Source organism: Pelmatolapia mariae, linkage group LG7 (assembly GCF_036321145.2).
Source record: "Pelmatolapia mariae isolate MD_Pm_ZW linkage group LG7, Pm_UMD_F_2, whole genome shotgun sequence".
Lineage (NCBI taxonomy): Eukaryota > Metazoa > Chordata > Actinopteri > Cichliformes > Cichlidae > Pelmatolapia > Pelmatolapia mariae.
Genome location: NC_086233.1, coordinates 23,806,877 through 23,824,924, shown reverse-complemented (window position 1 = coordinate 23,824,924; position 18,048 = coordinate 23,806,877). Strand labels below are relative to the sequence as shown.

Below are 18,048 nucleotides of genomic sequence, written 5' to 3'. Positions count from 1 at the left end.
TGACACCAAAGATTACCTGAAGCCATATTAAAATGTGAAATCGGTGCGCGAGGTGGATGTTTAAAAACCTTTCTCCAAAAAAAAAAAAAAACCGAAACGACTTAAAAAAAATAAATAGGTGAGAGTTTCTCTGTAACAAGTACATATATAAATATATATGTGATAAAGAATATGTGTTAAAAATGTATCACGGTGGCGCGTGTGCTCACCTGAACGCATTGCCTCGCGTGCACGCTCACAAGCACATTAAGGGCTACAACAAAAAAAATTTAATTATTGACTCTTAAGGTGCACTCAGTCTGAAATGACGTCGCTGATATAATGCCGTGTCAAGGGCAAAAGAGTAATCGGGAAAGTTCCTGGAAACGGAGTGAGCTGGGACGCCGCGGATTCCGCAGAGGTTTCGCTGCCCTGCTCCGCGCACACCGAGAGAAACGCGACAGTTGATCACCCGGTAGTTACCCAGATTACAGTCACAGCGGAGGACTGGAGGAGCCATTCATCCTGACATGAAACTTCAGGGGAAAGTATTTGCGACAACAACAACAGCAGCAGCCGCAGGTAACTTCATGCGTCATGAATTATAGCGAACCCAAAACTTCACTGCAGAGGTCATAGTTGTAACCAGTTTGAGCACTTTTCTAGATGAGTAGATGCTTTCAGTATAGAAAAGTGAAAACACTATAGGCTTACGTGTAAGAAAGTTCCTGTTTATGGTCCTGAATACATTAACACTTACTGATCACGTTTTTTATTTGAATTAACCATGTTTTATTCTAGGATAGCTTTGCTTGATGATTAATATGCTTTTAGGTTTTCAAGAGGAAACATTGTAATCTTATTACAAATATACAGAGCTAGTTATGGTTGAGTGGTTCTGTGCCAAAGTACACAGACTGTACATTGTTGGTTTACTTTTAAAATGCTTTATTTAGATATGTTATTGCACATATACCGTATGTTTTATGTTTTGTTGTGCTTGGGTTATTTCCTAGGTGTGAGCCTTGGTTTACCAGTTTCTGTATAAAGCAAACACAACTACTTGAATCAGCTTCCTTCTGCACTCCAGACTTTTGGGAAATCTGCCATAGCCATGAGCGGGAAAGGGTGTCAGCTCCTGGTGTCACCTTGTAATGTGTCCCCATCGCTAAGTGTGATCAGAGGACACCAGTCCCAGTCCATCAGGATGCCTGTATCTTCCTCTCAGCAGAGCAACCTTAGTTCCTCTTCTGGGAGAATGCAGAAAGTGAAAAGAGGGACCGTTCATTCCTTTGCCTGTGAAAAACAGAGTGAAACTCATGTTATGCTGCCAAGCCTGAGTCTTCGCAGACAGGTGTTGACCAATGGAAAACATCTAAACATGCCGAGTAGATCCCCGCACCAGCAACCACCTACTCAACATCCTATAAACACAAAAGGGGCAACTGCCATACAGACAAGACTCTCTGACAGCTTTAAAGGTAAAAAAAAAAAAAAAGAATTGTCTACTCAATTCTAACTAACCCACTTGTGTGAGGAAAATGTAAATGAGACTTTCTAGCTTTAAAACAGTGTAATACTCTGAAAGCGCAGCTCAGCACACAATCTGTCTCAATTTTAACTGAGAAATCAGGGTGCACATATCCCATAAAAAAATAAAAAATAAAACAATAGCAGTAATGTTTTCAAACTTCTTCCCTTCCCTGGAGCCAAAAGTGTACTTTTCCTCTGCATTCTTGACATCTTCTGTATTTTTTTCCTTCTGTTAGACATCTTGTTCTCATATTTACTAACAATTTACCAAGCACAGGGCCTAAAAGTGCAGTTTTCCACAGAAAAGTGCAAGCAGATGAAGAGCTCATTAGTGATTAACAGAGCAGATAGTGTCTCTGTCCTGGTTGGTGAGGGAAATAATCTGCTCTATAATATTAGTTAAAGAATAGCCCACTTAATGTGCGGTATTTCAGTTTGAATTATTGTTTTCAGTGGCTTTTCCTGACAGTGGCGTAATGTTATTGCAAAGCTTTAAACTGATTTGTGAACATTTGTTTTTGCTTAGCTTGCATATCCCATGTGGATATTTTGCTTATTTAATTCTGGGCTTGTGTCCAGCAGATTGCTCTCTGTCTGGGCCTACCATGGATGTATTTGGTCAAGCAGCTGCTGTTAATGTAACAGTGACCAGCAGTCCCATGGCTCTTGTCAAAGGCCAGCCATATACTGCAGGACCCGCAGTGCCTCACCCTCCTCCGCAGTCTCATAGTGTGCCGGTTCCCCTCTCTGACACCAGGTGAGTGATATCAGTAAATGTTATGTGCCGATAAAAGAGTTAAGAGTGTTGCTCAAGTGAATCACAACCATTTTTTTCAGGTCCTTACTGTCCAGAGAATCCTTGGCATCCACCACCCTCAGTCTGTTTGAAACACAGTCAATGTTTAGTGGCAGACATGACTGGCCATATGGTTACCGTGTGCTTCCTCCTCTGGGATTACCTCAGTGCTCTGCCCAAGCCAGCGAGGGCGGCGAGCAGCTCAGCCTTTCTCCTGGCACGGCCATGTCGGGCACGACCATATCCGGTGGCACAAGCACTTCTGCCTCCTTGCCTTCATACCTCTTTGCAGGTGAGGCCGGAAGCCCCAGACAGACACGCGCTAAGAAGAGAGCACTCTCCATGTCGCCTTTGTCAGATGTCATGGGTATAGATTTTAACTCCATTATACGCACATCACCTACCTCACTTGTAGCATATATCAACGGTTATACCTCTCCAGCCTCCCACCCCACACTCTCACCTGTTCAGTCCGAGAGTTACGGTCACTTCCTGGGCGTGAGAGGCCGCTGCATCCCACAGAGCCATCTGTACAGCATGACAGGCTCTTCACAAGCTCTGGCCCCGCAGTCGACATGTGGAAATATGCAGATGCTTGAGGAGGGAATGGGCCTGGAAAGCCAGATGGCTAACATGGTGGTGGAACAGCAGTGCCTCCCAGATGAAGAAGGGGTGCTGGAGAAGACCTCAGACAGCTGCAGCCCAGCCGCCAATAAAATGCTGCTACCTCTACAGTTAGAGCCATCGCTGTTGACTCCTGTCTCAGAATCCACTCCTCCACATGGGCCTCCACCACCCTACCACTCACACCAGCACATTCACCTCTCCAGACATCAGTGCAAAAAAAAGCCCCTTACTCAGGACCCTGTCACAAAGGGTGCCATTCCCCCGGTCCATCCCAGGCACGGGGTCAGTTTTTTACCCCAGATTCCAATGCTGGAGGAAGAAGAAGGAGAACTGGAGGAGTATGGGGCTCACTGCTGCAGGTGGTTGGACTGCAATGCAGTTTATGACCAAAAGGAGGAGTTGGTAAGGCACATAGAAAAGCTGCATGTGGACCAGCGGAAGGCTGAGGATTTCACATGTTACTGGGCAGCCTGTCCACGCAACTTCAAGCCATTCAATGCACGATACAAGCTTCTTATCCACATGAGGGTCCATTCAGGAGAAAAACCCAACAAATGCTCGGTATATCTTGCAGACATTTCTATATTCATTCAAGTTTTCATGCAACTAAATTCAATATTTTACTTTTTTTCTTTGCATCTTGAAAAAACAAAAATGCTGCACGCTATCTCACTTGAAACAACACGCAGATAGCAAGGCTTGCTTTTAATCAGATGAATATGTATTTTACTCAACTGGTGAAAAAAGCTGAGTAAATACAGTCAAAGCAAGTAGACAATGAATGTCAAGGCTCGCTGCTTTCAGTTCGGATTGTTGCTTCAAAGCCACCGTGCCTAGTTTCCAGCAAATTCCTTCATGTGCCCAGAGTTTATAGCCAGTGTTTAGATCAGAAATATAGGCTCCCTCTCTTCTTCTAACTTAAGCCATGGAATAATTAGCACAGCTCTGTGATAATTGACATGGGAGTTAACTCCATTATATCCGTATTATATCAGCACAAAGGAGGCACAGAACAGAACTTTAGATCTGGCATGGCACTACAGCCCTCTCGTAGCAACTCTGCCTGTCAGCTGCCAGGAGTTTGCCAGGTCACCATCTGACAAACTTGGCGGTGGTTCTGGGAAGGTTGATGCCCTGTAGTCAGGAGCTGTTTGGCTAGTGAGACAGACTTTATCCATCCATGATTATTAATGAAGATTTGTGTCTCCGAGATAAGTGATGTAATTCTCTTAGATCTGTTGCGGTTTAATAATCTATTTACTGGTTGGTTTTTCCATCCTAGAGTCAAAATCCAATGTAAAAACAAGACTATGAGTCCATATTCACGTTGTAGCACCAAATTCCTTCTAGAAGTAAGTTACAACACTTGGCAGCCATCATTTACCAATTTAAAAAATTATACTTCTACCACCATCTTTGCCGTTGTTGTATTCACTCATAGATTTCAATTCAGGCTGTGCTTTGAGCTAAATGCTAACGTGTAAATATTAAGCAGATATTATCTTTTCATAAGCTTTTAACAGAAAAATTGTAATACAAAGATTTATGATAACATCTTCTAGTTTCTTCTAAATTGGCCCGTTGGGATGATGGTAGTTACAAGTCATCCTCATAAGACCACAAAACCCTCTGAAAATCTTATAATAAGGTTAGATCTAAAGATACTTTTAATTTTTAATGTCTGGCAGTACAGGAGGAAAAGGTTGATGATCAATAACAATAGCCAATATGTCTAGTTATATCAAGTTTTATGTTGTCTTTTCAGTGGACGATTTACTGTAGTAAACAGCTTGAGCCACCCTGCATTTCTTTATATTTTGCTTGGAAAATTGGAAACAGGCGCAGTGACTAATTTAAACATGCTCAAACATACATGGAAAATTAGGCAAAAAGACAGTTTATACAATTCTGATGAGCTTGAAAATCAATATTTGGTATGATCACTGTTATTCACCTTTATTCTTCATAACGGATTGAACTCTTTTAGGCAGCTTTCATGTGATTTATTTAAGTAGTCTTTGTAATAGTTCTACAGAGTTCTTGGAGGACATTCAATGTGTTTTACTTTTTGTTCTGTTCACTTTCACAATGATCCCAAAGTGCTTCAATAATGTTGAGCTCCAGGCACTGTGGAGGCCAATCCATGACTGATAGTTTGGGCATGCTTTCATTGAACTGGCAGTGTGTTTGCCATCAGAGTCATGCTGGAATATGAAGCCACTGGCAGTCAGTTCCTTTCCATATAGCACTGCATGGTGGATTAAAATCTGGTACTTGGTGATAGTATTTTTTGTGTTGACACTGTGACCATCACCAACACCATAACTGAGACAGATGACTATAGGCACTAACTGTTGTACCTGTCTCCTGACATTTTTCATATTGGTGAGGAAAATAATTTAATTTAAAGTATGGAGCAATCTCTTCACAAGACTTGTTGCTACTGATTTTCAGGCCAGTTCTTGTGTAATTTGGCATACTTCACCCTTTTCTCCCTTCCTTACGAATTTCTGATGAGGCTTCAATGAACAGTAGATGGACCAACTGAAGGGCCAGATGGATTTCTTAGGTCCTATGCCAGGTTTTTGCTGGAAATTTTTTCTGTTTTTTAAGGACGTGACTTTTAGATACTGTTCTGCTGTAGAGTTGGGCTTTTTTTTAAAGCTTGCAACTTTTTCTTTTGTCCTTCACATCAGAAAAAAATACTATTTTATTTTTTGGCATTTTCCATGGACTTATCTTTTTCAGCTTTTCAGTTTTACTAAAGAAATGGGAACAAATTACATGTTTTTGTGACAGGCTGCTAGTAAAAAAGTGCACAAAGATACAATTTAGAATTTGTTCTTTGTTAAGTTGTCTGTTGTGGGTAGACACAACCTGTTCATCCCTTGATTAAGGTCGCTATTTAGTCTCGTATGATTCATAAATCAATGTCAAGTGGCTTAAGAAACAAAAAACTTTCCTTTAACATGGTGAGGTACAAGGATTAAACTGAAAATGAGTTTTTAAAAAAGCAATTAATGTCCAAAAAAAACTTTGAAAGCCTGGAGAACTATTGCTCAAGACCACTTTAAAAAATTACAAGAAAGTCTGGCAAAATATAAAGAAATGAGGGTTGGTTCAAGGGGATCGCCGAAGTAGTGAGGACTCATTGCCTGGAAAATGTGGCTCTCTTCAACCACTATTTGTTGAGATGTTTTATGAAAAGACATAAATGTCAAACTACTAAAATCAGTAGAATACGTTACCTCGGACCTTTAAATGTCTGGACCCAACACGTTTGGTAATTGTTGAAATATTAAATTTTAAACCAAAGTAATAAAAAAAAGTTGATACCATCAACACTTCTGCACTTTTACTTATAGTCAGGCAGGTAAAATAAAATGTTTGAATTGTATTATCTGCTTTGCTTTGTCATCACTCTCGCTGTGAAAATACCAAAGTAAGTTGATTAATTAACAAACCACCGGCCAAACATGCTTCATGTCGCTGCTTTCATCAAGTTAATTTTTAACAGCGTGCATGCCTGCAGTCGACCTTTTGATCCAAAATACTCACTTATTAGTTGAAACCAGGTCTGTTGCCATGGGGCTGCAATCATTGGATGGGTTTGCATTCCCTGTAATCATTCAATAATGATTCAATCCAGTGGGTACAACCTACTTGCTAAAAGCAGAACTGATACGACGTCTGCAACAGAATAATTCTAAGAATAAGAAGAAAACACATTTAAACTTATTGCGCATGTGCCTTAATAAGATATTTTTATTTAAGGTCATGGCTAAACATTATTGCTGTAATTCATTCTTTTTTTTTCTCTGCTTATATGAACATATTCATTAACCAGAATACAATTCAAAGGTTATTAATAAGGTTTTTGCTAGATATTAAAACAAAATGAGAAAAGTTAGGAGAGCAACTGATACATTTATATTTAGAGAAACTGACATCCAGGATGTAGAGCCTTGCTTTTCTCAGGGAATTACTGGCAGGTAAAAAAAAAAAATGCTTTATAGGTTTATGAAATGTTCAAGCCCGCACCACAAGAAAGAGGTAGCTCTTGTTACACAGTAAAGATAGGGCAGGCCCAGACTTGCACCTGATATCTGACAGTCTGTTTAATGATGATTGATGAGTTTGTTAATGTATGCCTGGGTTTGTGCGTCTCTATGATTTAAGCATGTAAGATTTTAAAGGGATAGTTTGAGTCCAAACAACAGATTTTCACAGCCATGATGTGGCAGCAAGATTTTTTTTATTTTTTGATTTTTTTTATATATTCTGTGCTGTTTGCACAGATTGCATGGCTCCTCAGGTGGTAGAGACATGCCTCGTTCTCTGGTATGAGTCGCTTGTACATTGTGGAAGCAGTGTTTTCTAATATCACCACGACTCTGAAAGTAATAATTTAAAAAATATATCCATCTTACTTACCTTACCTAATTTTCATTAATCAGAATTTGAAATATGACAGATTGATAATAGTGTATATCAAGTAACACAATAATTAATTTTGCCTGCTTTTCCTTCAATATCAGCCAGTGTCTTTTTCGATGTATGATGATGAAATTGGAGTTTCTTCACTTTAAATGTCCTTACATGAGCCACTTGTAACCTGATCACTTGCCAATGCCACTAAAGGCATGCCTGATGAGATTTCAGGTCTGGCAACATTTTAAGAGCCATTTTTACAATAGTTCAGAGTGATCTAACTCAGTCATCACTTCAAAATAATTCATATTTTTTTTGTTTGTTTGTGTTTTTCTGAGAGGCTGCAGAGTCTCACTTAAAATGTTCAATTCCATGTGAAATTTAGAAGTAAGTGACGGCAGAGAGAGAAAAAACAATAGTAGTCAATACGATCAAGAAAGGAGCAGAAATATCACTTGTGAAACAGCGAAGAGTGGATTCCAGAGTGAATTGACCTCAGAGTAACACTGGGCACCGGGCAGAGTCTGCTGGCACAGACTGGAGCTGTCATTGTTCAGCCAGGGCATTAGTACCTGCCAGGGCCTGTCAGAAGCTGGCTGTAACACTCATCAACACTGAGGAGCCATACTGCTTTCTTTTCAGGCCAAATGTCCCTTGTTACAGACTAAAAAGCCCCCTATGCTTTATGAGAGCTTCGTGAGACAGACAGAAAGAAAGAGAGTTACACAGTTACCTTCCCTTCAGATAGTCCTGGAGTCCTGGCAGGGATTCAGCTGCATGCTGGTTCTCACTTGTCTGTCCACTGTGGCTCTGAGAGACTATTTATCTCTGTCTATGCTGTTTTTTTTCTAGAGGCAGTTTGGTTTGGGGGTATTTTGTTAATTCTTTTCTTTACCGTGTATTTAGGATTGGTCTATTTTGCCAATGCAACCCTTTGTAAGGGAACAATCAGAATTGGAAAGAGTGCTCCATTATTCTCATGCACTGAAAGAGGTTATGTAAAGCATTTGATTGGTTGTTCCATTGTACCGTTTTGTTACGTTTTTAATGCAGTGCATTTGCCTTGAGAAATTATTACGAATTCTTTGTATCTGGTCTTCGGCAGCCTGGACCAAATGCGTTTTCCAGCTTCCGTGCAACGTGCAAAAAATGATCGGCATAACAGCGAGTTGGAACAATAGTTTTGCTGGAAACATTTAGCAAACTGTGATGTGAAAAATATGTTGTTGTGAGGTTAATTGCAAACAGTATGTGCTCGTTAGTGTTCTAGAGAATAGATGTTGATAATAAATAGCAGTCGTGATGAAAAAAGATTAGCAATTAATTTAGCTTCGGCAGTGATGACTGAGAGGTATCAGTATGTGAGGAATTCAGTGTTGGAGGAAAAATAACAATATCAGACATGGTCTATGTGTTTTGTCCATGAGGCTTACTAAAGACATTCCAAACCCCCCTGTGAGCAGGAAGAGGGAGAGTAAGGTCCTGGCCTTACCAAAGACAAGCTTTGATGATTCACATATTTCCACAATGAAGTCACTGTGGTCACATTATACTGCAGAAGTAGTTGTTTTCTTCGTTGGAATTACCAGGGCATTAGTATTTTCCAGAAGCTCCAGCCACTGAGCATGTGGGAGGTCATGTGTATGATGCTGTTGCAGCGTATTTCTTTAATTTTTAGTCATCAGATTTACAGTAAATCTATCAAGTCTACTAAAAAGTCAACTCTTTTCTTTTACTTTTTTCTTCTTTTTTTTCTGTTTCAACCAACTGCTGTCAAGGTTATACAAGGCAGAAGATTGAAAACACACAAGAACAAAAACAATAGACGTATGAGTGTAAAAACACTGACCCCTGCTGGTGTTGCTACCAGCATCAAAGGTATTAATTTACTTCAAATTCTGTATTTGTGTGAAATGTAAACCAAAGGGTTTATATATTTTTATATATAATTATATATAATTATTCCTCTTAATTTCTAGTACTTTTGCAAATTTGTCACACCTAAATGTTTCAGATCATCAAACAAATCTTAATATTAGGCAAAGATTACCTGAGTAAATACAAAATGCTATATAAATCGTGCTTTTATGATTTATTTTGTAAAGGAAAAAAGCTATCCAGGGCTACCAGGTCCTATATATGTGAAAAAGGTCACTACACTCCTAAATCTAAAAGTTGGTTATGACACTTTTGGCAGCAACAACTGCAATCAGGAATTTGCAGCAACTAACAATGAGTCTTTCACATTGCTGTGGAAGAATTTTGTCCCACTCTTCTCTGCAGAGTTGTTTTAATTCAGCTACATCAAAGGATTTAAGGTCATGCCAAAGCATCTCAATCAAATTTAAAGCTTTCACTAGGCCACTCCAAAACCTTTGTTTTTTATGAACCATTCAGAGGTGGGCTTGCTGGCGTGTTTCAGGTCATTATCCTGCTGCATAACGCAAATTCTCTTGAGCTTCAGAGCATGATAAACTGATGGGTGGACATTCTCCTTCGTGACTTTCTGGTAGAGAGCAGAATTCATGGTTCTGACATTTACTGCAAGTTGTCCAGGTCCTAAACCAGCAAACAGGCACCAGACCATCACACTGCCACGTTTCTTAACTGCATGCTTTGTTAAGATGTAACGGGACTCAAACCTTCTAAACAGTTCAGCTTTTGTCTCATCAAAATATTTTCACAAAAGTGATGTATGATCTTTTTGATCAGCAGTGGTTTTCTCCTTGAAACTTGCCCATGGATGCCGTTTTCGCCCAGTTTCTTTCTTATTGTTGACTCATAAACACTAACTTTAATTGAAGCATGTGATGCCTGCAGTTGTTTAATAGGTTGTTCGTGGTTGTTTTGTGACATCCTGGATTAGTCGTTGATATGTTCTTGGAGTAATGTTGCTAGGGAAGTTTCACCAATGTTCCAAGTTTTCTCCATTTGTGCCTCGGTGTGGCTAGTGAAACTGAACTCAGCTCCCCAAAAAAATTTGGTTAATCAGTTAGCTCAGAGGGGAGGGGAGGGGCAGTTACTTTTTCACACAGGACCAGGTAGGTTTGGATAGTTTTTTTCCCTTAATAAACAAAATCATTATTTACAACCATTTTTATTTACTTGGGTTATATTTTTCTAATATTAAAATTTGTTTGATTATCTGAAACACTCAAGTGTGACAAATATGCAAAAACTAAGAAATGAAAAAGGAATCAAAAACTCTTTCAGTGGACTGTAGTTGTATGTGCCTTTTCTCCAACAAAAATAAATCCTAACGCTTTCCAAACACTCAAGTCCATTTTTCAAAACATTTGATTTATATGTACAATTCCACACAATGATTACAACCTTTGTAGGTAGATGACAGTGTTCTTGCATGATATTAAAAACAGAACTTGCTGTTCACTACAGCAAGTTCTAATTCTGATTACATAACAAACTTGCTGTAAAATCACCTCAGTCTGCCCCAAGTATTTGTCCATTCTGAGGTGTTACTGATTCAAAGCTCATCTCCAATCATCCATGAAACTAGCAGTGAACAGTAAGGCTTACTTGAATGTCAGCTAAAAATAAAGGACAGTAAATTTTCTGTTCAGTATTTCTTCGCCCTCTTAGGTCAGCTGCCTTTTGTCAGACACTGATATGCCAAACACATACTCAACAACACATTGGACTTTTCTTTTTAAAGTGCTATTTAAAATGCTGCTAATCTGTGAAAAAACTTTTACTGTATTTTCAGTTCGAAGGTTGCAACAAGGCTTTCTCTCGGCTCGAAAATCTAAAGATCCACCTGCGTAGCCACACGGGGGAAAAACCTTATCTTTGTCAGCACCCAGGCTGCCACAAGGCTTTCAGCAACTCGAGTGACAGAGCTAAGCACCAGCGTACACACCTGGACACAGTGAGCGGCAACCCAGCAACAACGCATGTACAATTATGCATGGTATTTCAGTAATTTGCATCATCGTGGGCTTACATGTGTGTTTATATGTGCTTGTGCAGAAGCCATATGCATGCCAGGTGCCTGGCTGTGCAAAGCGTTACACTGATCCCAGCTCCTTGAGGAAACATATGAAGTCCCACTCAACAAAAGAACGACACTTACGAAAGAAGGCAAGTACCATGTCTCCATAACACTGCAAAGAGAGTTGTTCTTGCCAATACATTACCTACAATGCAGAGTATTAATACCCAGAAACATCACACTGAGTGAACAACGTACCGATCACTGACTGAAAAATTAAACTGGATTAATAAAAGACCTTATGTGAACCTCAGTGAGTGAGGACTACCACACTTTGTCAATAGTTAAATTATGAAGAGAGAAGAGACCACGTTAATGAGAGAGCTACACGTTTCATTTCATTGTGCTGTCTTTTGTCTTAATTAACTCAAGGCACTATATGTGAAGTGCCTTCCATCCCACTCTGTTTACTCTGCAACTTAAGCGTACGCAGAAAAATGTACTTCACTTCAACCTGACTTTTATTAACTTACATGTAGGTGTGCAAGCTGTTAAATAAAAATAACTAGCAATATACTTATGTTAACATTGGCATAACGTGCACAAAAGCTACATGCAGTTTTGTAGTTCTATTTCGCAGCCTTTATTTTACACTTAAGGCCACTCCATTATTTAGTTTCTCTTTAGAGCCCACAAGTGTTGCAGTTTGGATTTTGCCACGAATGTGAGCGATGCTCTTTAGCACCCAAAGTTTCTGTCGCCATAGATACGGACAAAAGAAGATAAGTTGTTACTAAAAAAAGGTGACACTTTATAAAAGTCTCGCATCTTCTCAACTTTTTTCATTTAGAAGTTAAATAACGAATCTTTGTTGTACATGTGATTTTCAAGAACAGCTGGATTTTATATTTGTTTGAGATTAACGACACGTGCAGAATCTTTGCCATATACAATATAGCAACACTCACGAGGATCTTATAGCCTTTTTTTTCTCCGTCTTTGTGAATTTATGAAGGCCGTAAATGGGCTTGAGTCCAAAGTACAATTAAAAGGGCTTTCTCAGATACTGAAGTGATGAAACTAGGTCCAGAATGGTTTGGCATGCGTCACATCTTGGCCGGATTCCCACTGAAGATGCTTTGAATTAACCTTAATATAGCTTTTGTTTATTTTCATAGAAAATAATAGCTAAACTTCACTCGGTATGACTGACTTTCCATGTTAGCGTTTAAACATTTAAAAAATAACAAGTGCTCAATATGACCTGTCACATAAGGCATGAAAATAATGTCAAATATGAGAGACTTGAAGGTGTTTTACTCATACATGAAAAGAAAACTAAAACTCATCACACATGATTTCACAACATTTCAAAACTATTCATTATAAATGTTTAATGGCTGTAGAACTAGACACTAAATATTACAGCAATGCTAATACTGAACTGTTATCATCACTCCTTATGTTGTTTATGTTTACTTTTTATTTGTATAGATAAAATCCACTGCTGATGTGACCCAGGACACCCTGACAGACTGTTTAACCATCCACCCTCTGCAGCCAAGCCTCTCTCCTCTGGCAAAGCTAGACAACAACTTGAACCTATCGCCTGGTGCCTCCCATGAGTCATACTCCGGTATGTGTAAGCTATATATATATATATATATATATATATGTATATAGTTGGGGGGGGGGGGTTGTAAAGTAAGCATATGTCCCTGCAACCATGTGCACATAATAGGTTTATCCATTAGATTTAGGCTGTGGTGGACAGCCCTGAAGTGTCTGTCATCTCTGTTCCCCAGCTGCTCCACAGGGAGAAGACTCCTGCAGCAATCCTCACCTGAGTCTGTTGTTCTCCTCCTCCTTGCAAGATAATTACAGGTACTGCTCCATCTAGATTTTGTTTAATGTCATTATAGTCATCTCACTGTTATAGGAATAGCTTCATTTTCATGTTTTATATTTAATTAGCTTCAGTATTGGTGTTGTCTTTTCATTTTGTATTCCCACTGGCACAGTTAGAAGTCTAACCATGACTGATTTAAATTCTTCACAAACCTTTCTCTCTCTCTGTTTCTCTCTCTTGATTAACTGAAACAGTCGACTTAAACATTGGTTGTCATGGATTCAAGACTCTAAGCTCATAATCAGAATAAGTTTAAAAGAAACCACCCTGATGAAGGAGTCCAAAGGCTAGTTGTTTTTTGTTCTTGTTGTTGCCGTTCTTTTTTTATTTGGTGTGTGGGTGGATCATATGGCAGAGGAGAGGCTTCTTTCTTTTTTTTCTTTTTTTGGGGGGGGGGTTGGGAATGACCAGCAACACATTTTACTTGTGGACCCATAGGAAAACATCCCTTCATCTATACACTTCAATGCATGTGATAAAGGATTTCTGTCGTCCCGAGCAGCCAGATGCTCACGACTCCTTGCTGGCATTTATTGTCCTAATATCAGCGGTAGGCCGAAGCATTCACTGCAGGACGCGGTGTGGACATTCAGCATGTGAAAGAAAACCTTACTTTGCCTCATTGGTCTCAACTGCTAGCATTAATGGATGCTATAGCCACCGACAAGAGTAGCTGAGGAATTCAATAAGTGAATCATAAAATCCCCAAAAATACAATTTGAGGTTGAATGGGAGGAGAGGGTGCTATAATTACCTTTTAGACGTTAAATCAATTGTAAAATCCTGGTTGCCATTTTTGTACACTTTTCTGTGATTCCTTTCAGTTCCCACTCAGTCTGTGGATTGTCTGCAAGCTTTGGCCTGTTTATACTTGATAAACTTGATAGACACAAGCAGACATGCTAATGTGTTACTTGGCCCAAATGAAAGCAGAGGAGTAGACTGCAGTGGGCCTTGGATGATATTTAAATGTACTCTTTCTGCAATTACAAAAAAACCCCGTATATTTATAAAAGTAATGTTGATGACTATTTCTGACTGGTAGAAAGTAATATATGAAGATTAAAAGAAAATGTACGTTGCCTGGAGTAAAGCAGGCAGACTGTTTTGCTTACACTGTGATGGTTGATAATAGCATGAATGAGCTTGTGCTGCACAGATTGCAGTGTGTAGATGGCATGGTGTAATACATCATTAAGTACCGACAGAGTACATATGTTATGCTTAGACGAACTACCAATCACAGCGAATGAATCTGCATGAACTCTGTAACTTAAAAACCTGAGATTAGCAGCACTGCACATGCTTTTCCATTCAGAGCAGAAAATAAAGAGCACACGTGTCTTCACTGGCGAACAAAAGTTATGTTAGGCAGAGAATTAAAAAGAGAAAAAGGTGAAGCCAGCTGCATGGGAAGTCGTGCCACATATGAAGTGAAAGCTGTAATTCTTCATTCATTACATGAATGTAGCAAAGATTGAGTTTGAGATGACAGCAGGAGATGTTCTCCATTCTTTTAAGTGGTTTGTAAAATACAAGCAATATATTAAAAAAAAAAAAAAAAAAAAAAGCTAAGCTAATTTATATAAAATGATCTTAATTCTACAAGCAGAGTATTCATTTTACTGTGAAATATTTCAGGTTTGTTGATCCTTCCCCTTGCCAGCTCTTCCCTGGGGACCAGTGCAGACCTTGTTCTTCCACCTGCCTCCCGCATCCTCCCTGTGGGACATCCCTGCAGAACAGCTGTGATTTGAAGCAGGTTAGCCAGCCTCCTGACATGGCAAATCGCAGCCCAGGTTTGAAATCACATTATTCTTCAAGTTTGTCAAAATACTCATGTAAACGCAGTTACGCCCGAAGGGAGGTTTTTTTTTGTTGTTGTTGTTGTTTTTTCTGAGAAGTGTGCAAATGTGAAGAGCCTATTAGCAAATGTGTGGGCGGTTTGACAGTCTGTTTAAATGGATTTTCTCACATGCACAATAATCGTGCAGTTTATCTTTATTTTTATGATGTGTAGCAGGTGGCTGGTGATTTTTCTAGTTAGACATAATCAGGCAGCTTCACTTTGTGTACCTTTAAATAGATATCACCTTACCTCTCCCCCCCTCCCAGTCTTGACAACGACGGTGTTGTTTACAAGGTGTTCAGAAACAGTTTTTTAGGTTTAATGCTGCTTTTCTACTGGATTATAGCATTATAGTATCTAAAAACTACATTCTTAAATTGTGCTCTTTGTCATAGTAAGAATGAAAGGGTGATGTGGCTTGTTCTCTAATGGAATATTTGCTTATGACCGTATGCACATTCATACCTTTAATGACGGCCTCTCTTCAGCTCGTAATAATCCTAACAATGTGACTCAAGCAAATCTTTAAATAACCTCTACATAAATGCATGTATTTTTATATTTCCGTGTGTGTGTGTGTGTGTGTGTGTGTGTGTGTGTGTGTGCAGGATTTGGTGTCCACTATCAAGCAGAAAATTTAGCTGCTAATCAAGAATTACATGGAGGGGATTTCTTCAGTGTGATGGACCAGGACACAAGTCACATCTCCTGCATCTATACAGAGGGATGATCTGGCTCACGTGTGGGTTCCTTTCCTTTTGAACTGCTCTGTGTTTAATGAGAAGAAGACATACGTGACACTGGAACCTGGAGGAAGCTTCTTTTACAAAAGAACATTCAATCATAAAACAGCTCCCCGAGTTAAGTCAAAATTGAGGAATTGACTCTTACACCCAACTGCAGCTAAATTCCTGTAAATGTACCGTACTGTCTGACTCAACACCCAGGCTCCTATTCCCAGTAATCAATGTAAATTAATGTCTGTGCCTCGAAGATTTTTATGTTTAGAGTAATTTAGGTTATTTCCTCACTTGTGTGCAACAAGTAGTGAGCACTTTGAGTAGTTTATGTTGGCATTTTGCATAATATTGAACACTGCGATCAAAGTATGCAAGGAACCGTTTATTAAGGTTTTTTCTTAGAATCATGGCTGTGTAACTACGTAGCAAGAATGCCATTGACTGTAATGTTCATGAGCTGTTGTTTGAATTTAGTAATCTGCTGTGAGTGTGAGTGAACAATGATTTTAAATGTTTTTAAATATTTTTATTAAGCTTTTTCCTTACTACAGTTTGTGTCCACACAGCAAGAAAATTACATTGTGGAACCCACACAAGCTTCTGGAGATAAAGCACTTTTACAGTATATATATGTGTGTGTATATATACGCTTTAATTGTTGCCTGTTTCTTTATTTATTGCATTGGATTTCAGTGCAAATGTTGCTAACCAATGTATATTGTAATAACGCCAGCATCACGGGGTATTTTCAAACATTCAGGATACTTGGGCATGCACTGATAAATGCCACTTTAGAGGTTTTAGAGGTTTTTGTATTCAGCGCAAGTTTAGCTGTAATAATAGCAGTCTGTCTTACATAATTCTAGTTTTCTTTAAAAAAAACAAAAAAAAAATGGTAAATGAGCCTGTGTGCCAGAATGTGTGAAAATGATGACTTTACTATTTGTGATAAACCATGTGGATCATTTCAGACAATTCTTCTGAGTCTTGGGTATGTATCAAACACTAACACTTTCATCTGCACCACTGATTTTAAATGGACATCTAAAAACATGTTTTGTTTTTTTTGCTTTGGGTTGAGCTGGTAGTGGAAGGGTTTTTAAGCTTTATTACCATGCAAACAAGCAAGCACAAAAATATATTGTATTCGCAATTAACACAAAGGAAATTTTTAAATCTGCAGCAACCCATATGATTTCAAAATCAGCTAACATCTTGCATGCAAAACCACCGACGTGGTGTTTATGTGTTTTGTTGTTTGGAGGAATGCTTGTTTTAGGAACAGTGGAGAGTAATTAACATGAGTGCTTGGGTCAAATGTGTAAATGATTTGGATGAACAGGCTAATTTTCATCTGCAGTCTCAGGCAGGTTAATGGAATGTATATACATTAAAAGAAAACTCAAAAACAAATGCATGTGAGCACAGATCAAACCTATAAGCATTTATATTATAAAACATGAAAGTGGCACACCAGTGGAGAATTTAAAACATTGGTGGTTATGATAACTTACAAAAGCAATGGCACATAAATGCAATCATTACACTGGGAGTAGTTCGTGAAAGAGGAGGTAAATCAAACGTTCTCTTGCTAGGCAGTTCTCAAACACTGTGTGAGTCAGTTCATTCAAGTTTCTGACTGACATTTTTTTTTTTTTTGAAAACTTACCACACTGATCATTTACGAGGACACCCGCTTGCTTTTACATATTGAATATCACAGTACTCATATAATACAAAATTAAAGGTACGAGTTGTTGAGTTTTTGTGGCTCACGAAACCATGTGAAAAAGTACGAATAGTGAATTTATAAAACTGCTTTAAATAGCAGCAATGAATCTTATTCAAAGGAAAACTCATGTAACTGTTCTTATGTGTTTGACTCTGTTAGATTATTAACTATACCTAGATTTATTTGCATTATGCAAAACAAGACAAAGTTAAAAGGAACAAGAGATCGACTCCTTTGTGATAAGTATTACAAGAAAATTATGAAGGCAATAAGCTAATGTAAATTACAAAAATAATTAACTGCCAACTGCTGTGTTTCAGTATAAAAAACGTGCAAGGGTCCATTTGGCTACAGTCTTCACAGCAGTGCTTTCTTCTTGTTTGAAATTGAAAGAACAAACTGTTTTACTTGAAAATAATTTTTAGCAAGAGAGTCATGCTTCAGATGGGGGTTTCTGTAGTTGCTTAGCAACAACAACAACAGCTTTTCTAAAAAGCATCTGT

At 38.7% G+C, this 18,048-nt stretch overlaps 1 protein-coding gene across 1 annotated transcript; it reads left to right on the top strand.

Moving 5' to 3' along the window:
- Positions 1-1,093: 1,093 nt before the first annotated feature.
- glis3 (GLIS family zinc finger 3) lies at positions 1,094-15,803 on the top strand. The gene is made up of 9 exons (XM_063478519.1): positions 1,094-1,460; positions 2,092-2,269; positions 2,350-3,496; positions 11,091-11,252; positions 11,354-11,464; positions 12,810-12,951; positions 13,121-13,199; positions 14,866-15,023; positions 15,682-15,803. The coding sequence occupies exons 1-9, from the start codon at positions 1,094-1,096 to the stop codon at positions 15,801-15,803; spliced, it is 2,466 nt and encodes an 821-aa protein (XP_063334589.1).
- Positions 15,804-18,048: the final 2,245 nt, after the last annotated feature.